The sequence below is a fragment of the Pantherophis guttatus genome, chromosome 4 (genome assembly GCF_059756535.1).
Source record: "Pantherophis guttatus breed Tessera chromosome 4, ASM5975653v1, whole genome shotgun sequence".
Taxonomy (NCBI): Eukaryota; Metazoa; Chordata; class Lepidosauria; order Squamata; family Colubridae; genus Pantherophis; species Pantherophis guttatus.
Window position 1 is genome coordinate 19,844,472 of NC_142066.1, and position 11,704 is coordinate 19,856,175.

General features: G+C 41.5%; 1 protein-coding gene across 1 annotated transcript; it reads left to right on the plus strand.

Moving 5' to 3' along the window:
• Positions 1 to 410: 410 nt before the first annotated feature.
• On the plus strand, positions 411 to 11,114 carry LOC132711553 (vomeronasal type-2 receptor 26-like). Its single transcript, XM_060690914.2, has 5 exons — positions 411 to 554; positions 1,069 to 1,914; positions 3,221 to 3,448; positions 6,591 to 6,717; positions 10,163 to 11,114. Exons 1-5 carry the CDS (start codon positions 411 to 413, stop codon positions 11,056 to 11,058), a joined length of 2,241 nt encoding a protein of 746 aa, XP_060546897.2. The 3' UTR covers positions 11,059 to 11,114.
• Positions 11,115 to 11,704: the final 590 nt, after the last annotated feature.

Below are 11,704 nucleotides of genomic sequence, written 5' to 3' on the forward strand. Positions count from 1 at the left end.
AATTAAATATAGACCTCCATATTAAGGGGTAAAAACCCACTAATTATTGATGTTTATTACATTTTGCAATTGGGCTGCCTGAATGCCTATGGATTGATATATTGCTTAGACCTCTTTCTTGAAATATTAAACAAATGGTTTCTTCGATGCTAGTGCTTCCACCTGCATCAGTCCTTGTGCCTGCACAGTCTAAACTTGTGTGATACAATTAGAATGCAGTCAATTCCAGATCTGGCTACAGATGTTATAAAACTCATTTCAGATATTATATGCAAAACTACCAGCATATCTTGGCTTTGGAATTTGCAATCAAAGAAATCAATGAGAATTCCAGGATCTTGCCAAACATCACCCTTGGTATCCATATCTCCAATAGCTATTACCTGCCAAAATGGATTTATCTGGCTTCCATGGAGCTTATCTCTACAAAGGGAAAATTCATCCCCAACTACAAATGTGACCTCAAGGACAATGTAATATCTGTGATTGCAGGACATAATGCTTTCATTGCTCAGTTCATGTCAAACATTCTGAGCAAATATAAGATCCCACAGGTAAGAGCCATCCCATAAAGAAAGGAGTCAAATCTAAATACAGTATTTCTTGCTTGATTTAGTTTAATTTCTATTCCAAATTTTTATCTTTTTGAATCTATTAGTGTCAGAAACATTCAAAACAAAGGGATAACCAACATCGCCTCATATAGTGTTTTGGGAAAAATCACAATCAAGCTAAACATCCAAATATATTTCATCCAGGGTGGGACAGAGAGGAATGATTCAAAATGGTAGAAAGTTGCATATACCTAATCTATGGGGTAAATCATGTCATGGAAACATGTGTAAACATAGCATAATCCAGAGGTTCATATTCATTCTTGCAGTTCTTACATTTCTGGAGCTTTGTTTATTAAAACAAAAAGAAACAACTATCATAGAAATTATATTGGAATATGCAAATAGTAATCAATTCTGCCCTTGCCTGGAGAACATTCATATTTAAATAAGATCCTTAAAATAGACATAAGTGATTTGGAAGTATATACTCTAATTTCTTCTTTTTTCTTAGCTCATATATGGTTCAACTGCAGAGATAGATGACAACATAGAAGCTGCTTTCTTCCGTCAATTATTTCCAAATGAAGACCTTCAAATTATGGGGCTGGTCCAATTGTTGCTTCACTTCCAGTGGAAATGGATTGGGCTCATTGTCCCAAACCCTGAACATGGGAAGAGGTTCATACAGAATAGGCTTGATATATTTTCTAAGAATGGCATTTGTTTTGATTTCATAGTAGAATTGTCAAAGGACTCTGTTACCAATGATATTGACATTCAACTGAATGGTTATGTTTTGCTGTATAAGGCTATTATGAGAAGTACTACCAACGTTGTAATCACATATGGTGAAAATCAGAACATGGCTATTCTTAGAATGTTGCCATTTATTTCAGAATATGAAGACATGCAAATGAAGAGAAAAGATAAAGTTTGGGTCATGCCAGCACAGATGGAATTCACATCAGTCCGCTTTCTAAGATATAGGGCCATGGATTTCATCCATGGTGCACTATCGTTGGCAGTTTCCTCAAAGGAAATATTAGGGTTTAAGAAATTTATTCAGACGAGAAAGCCTTCTTCTTCAGAAGAGGACACTTTGACAAGAGTGTTTTGGGAAAATGCATTTGAATGTTCTTTCCCAAATGCTGGGTTAGATGAGGACAGTGACAATCAGTGCACTGGTGCGGAGTCACTGGAGACCCTTCCTAAATCTGTGATTGAATGTAGTATTACTGGGCATAGTTATAGCATTTACAATGCTGTCTATGCAGTGGCCCATGCTTTGCAAGCCATGCTTTCATCTAAGAGCAGAAAAAGGAGAAATGCTTGGGAACTCAGTCAACAGTCGTGGCAGGTAAAAACGACATGAATGAAAATATATTATATATTTATATAAGGGCCAGTCATATAAATGTTCAGCTATTACTGTATTTTGGAGTTGTATAACTAATAAAAGTATTCTGAAGCTGAACTAACTCATAAGTGATATGTGAGAACTTAAGTAATAATTCCAGAGAACAATAAACACGGGGTGCAACAATGGACAATGAGAAGGAGGCAATGTCAAATATTAATTCAAGAGGAGTTTTAGCAGGAGTGATGGGTAAATCAGTTTCCAAATGAATGGGACTGTTTAATAGGATATAAGGAATGTGTCCTTGGATCACACAGTGGTTTCTGATAGTTCTATCAAAACATTCCACTAGGAACCTCTTAATCTTATGATGCAAATGCTTCTTCTAAGACCATTGTTTTCTTTAAATAACAGGAGAGCTTGAAGTAACTTAAGATCTGTTATGTAATTACTTATGAATCATTTTTGCCCTCCTTTTTGAAATATAAGCTCTCTCATTAGTTCCCTCCACTAGTTTCTGGATGGAATTTTTTTCAGTGTCCTAAATTAACAATGAATACTGCAATTATCTTTCATTATTTGCTTGGGTTCTGAGTTTTGATTCCACAGTGAGGAGAAGATTATGACAGGAAGGAAGGAAGGAAGGAGGAAGGAAGGAAGGAAGGAAGGAAGGAAGGAAGGAAGGAAGGAAGGAAGGAAGGAAGGAAGGAAGAGTGTTGAGCTGCAGTGAGTCTAGATTATTTGTTTGGGGTACTGCATTTTGATTCCATGGTGAAGAGAAGAGTATGAAATAAATAAGAAAAAAAGAAAGGATGGCATTGAAGAGTGATCAATAGACAGACCACAACAATTTTTTGTTGGCTCTTCATAGATCAAATGCTCACAATATTTTAGTACACCAGAGCGTGTGAGAAACAGCAAGTAACTAGGGTGCCATTAAGAATCAACATTATTAGTCCAACTGACATAGATTATAATATTGCTTCCAACATGCATGGGAATAGTAAAGGAATTCTAAATACCTAAATGCTTTTTTAGAAAGGATGCAAAAGTCGTTAGAAGGACTGTTAAGAGAAAGTAAATGCCAATTTAGTCCCGGGAAAGAAGAGAGATTGTGAGAGAGAAGCAAATTCCTGCAGGTATTCAAGTTTCTGTTATCATACCCCATAACAATAAATATTTCTCATGTTATATCTGCTGATTGGTCTTTCTTAAAAGATTAACACCTAATTTATGAAAGAGCCTTCATTCATACTTGCTCATTGCTTCCAATTGTTATAAATTTCTTTTAATGGTTTACATTTAGTTTCATTGGTATCTGAAAGCTGTTTCATTTAACAACAGTGCTGGAGAAATGGTTTCCTTTGACGAAAGAGGAGAGCTACCAACTGGATTTGATGTTATCAACTGGGTCACCTTCCCCAACCAATCATTTCATCGAATCAAAATTGGAAACATAGCTCCAGTGACTGCCCCTGAAAATCTTCTTACTATTTTTGCAGAGGAGATTGTCTGGCCCACCATGTTTAATCAGGTAGTTTTGGCACCAATATCAAACCATGGTGAATAATTTATTTTATTTTTACTTACTGCTTCAATGCTCAGAAAGTACTTTCAGGAATTACAGGCATAAAATGACTCTTTTCTCAAAGTGACTCGTGAACTTGATTACCCTAAAAAAAACAACAAGGTTTAATAAGTTCTGAGAGGCACAATGAGTATCAAAAATGATGAGTTTTAAACAAATAGTTCTCATAAGGAATAATGTTGTGAATCACAAGGTAGCTGATATCAACAAGTTCTAGCTTCTTCATTGAGTATCAACCAAAGGATGAATTCAAAGCAGTTGAGTTCCAAGGTACCACTGTATATGCCTTAAATTGGCTTGTTGATCATGTACCTGGCTCCCTGCCACGTGGCAACGGCCCTGCCTGAGCTGCTCAACGTCATAGCCGGGGTGGCGGTTGATACCCCCAGTCTTTTGGTCATGGGGGATTTTAACCTGCCATCCATCGACGAAATGTCTGAGGTGGCCCGGGAGTTCATGGCTTCCATGACGGCCATGGACCTGACTCAGTTAATTCATGGTCCCACTCATATAGGCGGACTTAATTTTTATCTCTGGTCTTGAGTGGCCTTGATATAGGGGATATAGTCATCGAACCCTTGTCATGGTCTGACCACTCATTCCTTCAACTAGACTTTCTAACCGCTACACCCCGCCACAGGGAGGCGGAACCGACTAGGTGGTTCCCCAGGCACCTGATGGATCCTGATAGGTTCCAGATGGAGCTTGGGCCAATCCCTGAGACTCTGGCTCATGACTGGGCTGAGGACCTGGTGGCCGCCTGGGATAGTGCAGCCGCTGGGGCCTTGGACTGCATCATGCCTTTGCGGCCTCTGACCCAGCACCAAACTCACCTAGCTCCTTGGTTCTCCGAGGAGCTGAGGGAGATGAAACACCGGAAAAGACAGTTGGAGGACCAGCCATTCCGAATCTGACCGAACACTGGTGAGGTCTCATATTAAGACCTACCTAGCGGCGAAAAATCTAGTTATTTTTCCGCTCTTATTGCATCATCAGATAATCGCCCAGCCACCCTGTTTAGGGTGACCCGCTCCCTCCTCCATCTGGGAGCACGGGATGATCCTTGCAGGGTCGAGCTGAAGATTTTGTGCAGTATCTGCATGATAAAATCGCTCAGATTCAGGAATGTCTGGCCACTGACTGGGTATGTCCGGATGGGATGACTGAGGCAGGTCTTGAGAGTGTTATCTCGGAGGAATTTGATCCTGTGGCTCCCAAGGACGTGGACAGGTTTCTGGGATGGCTGAACGTGACCACATGTTTATTGGACCCGTGTCCCTCCTGGTTGGTGCTGGCTTCCCGGGAGGTTACATGAGGCTGGCTCCAGAGGATTATTAACGCTTCTTTGAGGGAGGGTGTCCTGCCGGCCACCTTGAAAGAGGTGGTGGTGAGGCTCCTCCTCAAGAAGCCCTCTCTGGATCTGGCTATTCTGGCTAACTATCGTCCAGTCTCCAACCTTCGTTTTATTGCGAAGGTTGTTGAGAGTGTGGTGGTACGGCAGCTGCCACTGTACCTGGATGAAGCTGTCTATCTCAGATCCGCTCCAGTCCGGCTTCAGGCCTGGGCACAGCATGGAAACGGCATTGGTCTCGTTGGTGGATGATATCTGGAGGGCTCGGGATAGGGGTTGCTCCCTGGTCCTATTAGATCTCTCAGCAGCTTTTGATACCATCGACCATGGTATCATGTTGCGCTGATTGGAGGGGTTGGGTTGGGTTGGGAGTGGGGAGCCCCGTTTTGCGGTGGTTCTCCTCCTATCTCTCTGACCGGTTGCAATCTGTGTTGACAGGGGGGCAGCGGTCGACCCAGAGGCACCTTGTTTGTGGGGTGCTGCAAGGGTCGGTCCTCTCACCCCTTCTGTTCAACATTTATGTAAATCCGTTGGGTGAGATCATCCGTGGCTTTGGGGTGGAGTTCCATCAGTACGCTGATGACACCCAGCTGTACATCTCCACCACAGGCCACCCCAACGATGCCCTTGAAGTGATGTCCCAGTGCCTGGAGGCCGTGTGGACCTGGATGGGGAGAAACAGGTTCTGACTCAACCCTTCCAAGACCGAGTGCCTTTGGCTTCCGGCGTCCCGATATAGCCAGCTGGTGCCATCACTGGTTATTGGGGCAGAATCACTGGCCCCCACAGAGAGGGCTCGCAACTTGGGCATGCATGGCTGTCTTTAGAAGAGCATATGACAGCCGTGGCCAGGGGGACTTTTTATCAGGTTCGCCTGATACACCAGTTGCGTCCCTTTCTGGATTGGGACTCTACGCATGGTCATTCAGGCGCTCGTCACCTCCCGCCTGGACTTCTGCAATGCTCTCTACATGGGGCTCCTCCTGGGGTGCACCCGGAGGCTCCAGCTGGTCCAGAATGTGGCCATGCAGGGGATTATGGGAGCGATGGGGCGCTCACATGTGACACCTCTCCTGCGCGAGCTGCACTGGCTCCCAGTGGTCTTCCAGGTGCGCTTCAAGGTGTTGGTGACCACCTTTAAAGTGCTCCATGGCTTAGGGCCAGGATATCTACAAGACCACCTTCTGCCATAAATAGCCTCCCACCGGCCAGTACGCTCGCACAGAGAGGGCCTCCTCAGGGTGCCGTCTGCCAGACAATGTGGGCTGGTGACCCCCAGGGGGAGAGCCTTCTCTGTGGCACCACCCGCCCTCTGGAACAACCTCCCCCCAGAGATACGCACAATACCAGACCTCCGGACTTTTCGTCGGGCCCTGAAAACTTATTTATTTCACCTAGCGGGGCTGGCTTGATCCCACTGTTTTGGTTAATTGATTTTAATTGGGTTTGATTTGATTTTAATTGGGTTGTTTTAAATTGTGGCCAAAATATTTAATTATTTTTAAACTGTTTTTAAATTTTGTATGTTCTGTTTTATTCTGGCTGTTCACTGCCCTGAGTCCTGCTGGAGAAGGGCGGTATACAAATTAAAACAAACAAACAAACAAACAAACAAACAAACAAACAAATAAATAAATAAATAAATAAATAAATACTAGTCAAATCCAATTTTCAGATGCAAGAATTCCTGAAAGGTTAAGTAATAATTTCTCAATTTTCCTTCACAATGTCCAATAGGTACAACCCTTTTCTATGTGCAATCCTCCATGCTCATCAGGTTACAGCAAAATAAAAATAGAAGGAAAGCCCTTTTGCTGTTATGATTGCCTTAAATGTCCAGAAGGAAAAATTTCAAACAAAACAGGTAAGAGATCTAAAGCAGAGATTTCAATGCTATTTATTTTGTGTGATGCCTTATATTACTCTTTAATTGTAAACAATACTGTAGTTTACCATCTCTTTTCAAATGTGTCTATCATACAGGACAGATGTTGGTTACTTAGGAGTCTATTCAAATATTATGCCATCTTTTTTTACTCTTGGAAAGATAAACCAGACCATAAAAATAAATATGTTCACCTATGTTTTCTATGAAAGTAAAGGGATTTCAAGATTGCGTGGAATGAACCTATTATCATTTTGAGAATTGCAGTTCAGAAAGATTTAAAATAAGATTAAAAATAAATGGTAAAGGAGAAATGTCAGTTAGTTAAGCAAGCATAATTTCTTGATAGTGTATTTTGGGAAACAAACAATAATTTAGATTTATGTTATGTTTTTATGTATTCATCACATTTCTATACCATCATCTGAATTATGTGAATCTGGACAGTTTACAGGATTTTACATAATCTCTCTGTTCCTGTTCAACATTTGTGTGAAGCTACTGGGTGAGATTATCCATCACCATGGACTGAGGTATCATCAATATGCTGATGATACTCAGCTGTATGTCTCAGCCCATGGTGAGTTAAGTGATGCTGTGTCCTCCCTCTGACAGTGCCTGGAGGTTGTTAGGGGCTGGATGGGGAGCAATGGGTTGAAACTAAACACTTGAAAGACTGAGTGGCTCTGGGTTGGGGTTCTTTGGTCCAAGAAGAATTGTCACCTTTGGTCTTGGATGGGGTGGCATTACCCCAAACAGACCCTGTGCTTAACCTGGGGGTTCTCTTGGACTTGCGACTCCTGGACGAAGAGCAGGTGGTGGTTGTGGCCAGGAGGGCCTTTGCGCAACTGCGGGTTGTGCACCAGTTATGCAATTTCCTGGACCAACAATCCCTACTCACTGTCACTCATGCCCTAGTCACTTCCTGTCTTGACTATTGCAACCTGCTCTAAATGGGGCTGCTCTTGAAGAACATCCACACCTTCCAGTTGGTGTAAAATACAGTGGCTACATGGTTTTGTGCAGACGTCAGTGTGCACATGTATCACATCTCCTGCCAATTTGCTTCTGGGTGAAATTCAAGGTGCTGGTTGTGACCTTTAAAGCCCTTGATGGCTTGGGACCAGGTTATTTTAGGGACCGGTCACATCTACCCAACCCATCAGAGTACGGAGGCAAGTAATGTTGTGGGTCCCATCCCCTAGGGAGATACACCTGGTGGAACCCAGAAGGGCCTTCTCCATGGTGGCTCCCTCTCTCTGGAACATCATTCCCCCAGAGATTAGAATGGCCCCCACTCTAACACTCTTCCGGAAGACCTGGTACAGCCAGAGGGTCTGGGGAACCCAGAGTGGGATCGAGCCCATTAAATGGTTTGTTTGATATATTGTCACTGGGGTGGGGGTGTGGGGGTTATTTTATTATATTATTTTTAATATATTATTTGATTGTCTCTTTTATTAGTTTTATTGTTTTCATATAAGGTTTTTATATTCTTGTAAGCTGCCTTGAGTCACCGTCTTCTAATAGGTGGTAATATAAATTTAATAAATAAATAGTTAAGTAAGTAATTAAATACAGAAATAAATATCTTAGTATAACAGAATAACAGAGATTGAAGGGACCTTGGAAGTCTTCTAGTCCAACTTCCTGCTCAAGCAGGAAACCATATACCTTTTCAGACAAGTGGTTATCTAATATCTTCTTAAAAACCTCCAATGTTGAAGCACCTACTGGATTAATTGTTATCCCTGTCAGAAAATTTCTCTTTAGTTCTAGGTTGCTTCTCTCCTGTGTTAGTTTCCATCCATTGCTTCTTGTCCTGCCTTCAGGTGCTTTGGAGAATAGATTGAGCACCTCTTCCTTGTAGCATACCCTCGAATATTGGAACACTCTTATCATGACACCCCTGGTTCTTCTTTTCACTAGACTATATGTATAAAAGCAAAATCTTAGTATAAAGAATAAGTTAAAAACAAAATTTAAAATTGGGTTGCAGCATTAAAAGTTAAAATCTTAAGGTGAAAAGAATGCCCTCATGACACCCAGGGTTGCATATCAGTCTTCAACTTCCATGATAATGAAGACCAAGGACCAGCCTCACATCTGAGAGTAAAGTGTTCCCCAGAGTAGGAGAAGCAGCAGAAAAGGCTATCTTCCTGCAACCTGCCAGCCAAAACTCCTTAAATGACAGAATCTGCAATATTCCCTCCCTGCCTGATTAGGTGGGATAGGATCATATAGTGGGGATGACAGCTCTTCAAATAATCTGAGAAAGGGCTTTCAAGGTAATAGCAAGTGCCTTGAATTGAACTCCCAGAAGCAACTGAGAAAAAATGAAGTTTGTATAGCAGAGGTGTTATATGTGGAACCCTAAGGGTGCCCAATATTGTTTGTGATGCTGCATTCTACATCAGCTACAGCCTCTTCAAGAGTAGTTCCATATAGATTGCATTGCAATAATCCATATGGGAGATGACCAAGATATGAGTGATAGAGAATAGACCTGAAAAGGCTACAACTAGTACATAAGAGCCATGATGGTGCAGTGGTTAGAATGCAGTATTGCAGGCTATTCTGCTGACTACCAACTGCCAGCAATTTGGCAGTTCAACTCTCACTGGCTCAAGGTTGACTCAGCCTTCCATCCTTCTGAGATCGGTAAAATGAGGACCCAGATTGTTGGGGGCAATATGCTGACTCTTAAAACTGCTTTTGTAGATAATAAAAAGATACAGAGAAAGCAATGAGTCATATAGCACCCCATAGTTGGTGTTTCAGGCTGAACCTCTTTCTCCCTTTGGAACTGATCAAAGAAGAAGGAGGTGAACCAGACCAGAACTGTTCTTTCCTCTCACAGTTCCCAAAACCATCTCAAAAGGATACCATGGTCAAGAAGAACCAGGATGGATGTACTATCCCTATCCCATTCTCTCCAGGTATCATCCAAAAGAATGACCAATACCATTTCCAGATAGTCCAGATAATTAATTTAATCAAGGATCTTCTGGGGTTGCAGCACAACCATCTTCTCAACCACCTTCCCTAAAAAGGGCAGGTGGGAGACCGAACAAAGGTTATGAACTGTTTGTGTCCAGTAATAACTTATTGAAAAATGACACACACTTAATAGTGACTCTAGCTTGTCATTGTTCAGATTCATCCCTTGTCTTTCTCCTGCAATGCTCTATCTGTCTCTTGACTCTTTTCAACTCTCTCAAATCTTCCAGGGCCTCATGTATCAGGGAGGGACGGAGGGAAGAAGGAAAGGAGGAAGGGAGGAAGGGAAGAAAGGAGGAAGGAAAGAAGGAAGTTTTCAAATGCTCACTGTCAGGAAAGGAAATATCTCTGAAGTGATGACCAATTCGGTAATGGGTTGTTGTCTATAACATTAAACACTTGACTGCAATAATTTCTTTTCCAGATGCAGATGACTGTTTCCCATGTTCAGAAGATCAGTACCCAAACAAAGCTCACAACCTTTGCATTCCAAAACACATCACATTTTTGTCTCATGAAGAGCCTCTGGGAATTAGCCTGACAGCTATTGCTTCCATCTTTTCTTTCATCTCAGTTATGGTCCTGGGAATCTTCATTAAGCATCAGGACACCCCCATTGTCAAAGCCAACAACCGGAACCTCACCTACATTCTTCTCATTGCTCTCCTCCTCTCCTTCCTCTGCACTTTGCTCTTCATTGGGCAACCAGATCAAGTAAAATGTCTCATGCGACAAACTTCTTTTGGCATCATCTTCTCTGTAGCTCTTTCTTGTATATTGGGGAAAACAATCATAGTGGTCCTTGCTTTCATGGCCACCAAGCCCGGATCCAAAATGAGGAAATGGGTGGGGAAAAGGCTGGCCAACGCTATAGTTCTTTCATGCTCTTTGACACAATTCTCCATTTGTGCAGTGTGGTTGGCAATTTCCCCCCCATTCCCAGATTCTGACATGCACTCCATGGCTGAAGAAATTGTCCTAGAATGTAAAGAAGGTTCAACCACTATGTTTTATACTGTTCTTGGTTTTTTGGGATTCTTGACTGCTGTCAGCTTCTCAGTAGCCTTCCTTGCTAGGAAGTTACCTGACAGCTTTAATGAAGCCCAATTTATCACCTTCAGCATGTTGGTCTTTTGTAGTGTCTGGATATCCTTTGTTCCCACCTACCTGAGCACCAAGGGAAAATACATGGTAGCTGTGGAGATCTTTTCCATTTTGGCTTCTGCAGCTGGATTACTGGGTTGCATCTTTTCCCCCAAATGTTACATTATTATTCTGAGGCCTGATTTGAACAGAAAGGAACAGCTGACAAAAAAATGAAACCAATTTATTGGGTCCTATATAAGTTACCTCATTTGCCTTATTAAAGGCCTACTGACCATCTTGAAGAACTAATTGAAAACTAGTTCTTTGATATTTTTTTTGATTTTTTTGATTTTTACTTTTTTTAATTACTTTTTTTTATTTTATAAACACACATACATACAATATATAATCAATCAATCAGTGTATCATCTGAATACATCTTTTTTCCTGATATTATCATTTCATTTGTTGTAACATTTTCCCCACATTTATCAACAATTTTATCCCAACCCAACCCTCCCCCCCTCCCCACCCCCCACCCCGACTTCCAGAGCAAAACAGGGTATAACATTTAACAAGCAAAGGCTAAAATATACTAACCTACTATAAAGTTTAAAATTCCCTCACACTCTTTAACTCTTCTTTTGCAAATTCATCAACCTCCCTTTTGTAAATTCTCAAAATCAGTTAGATTAAATTCTTTCTTCCTGAATATAAGAGCCTTTTTCTTGGTATGTAATCCAACAACTTTAACAATATTACAAGCATTACAAGCATTAACAAACATTGATAAATCTCATTTTCATCCCTCAAACACCGTTCTTTTTCAACATTGCTCCCTAATAAGATTCTAAATTAGACATTTATCCTCTTTATTCCT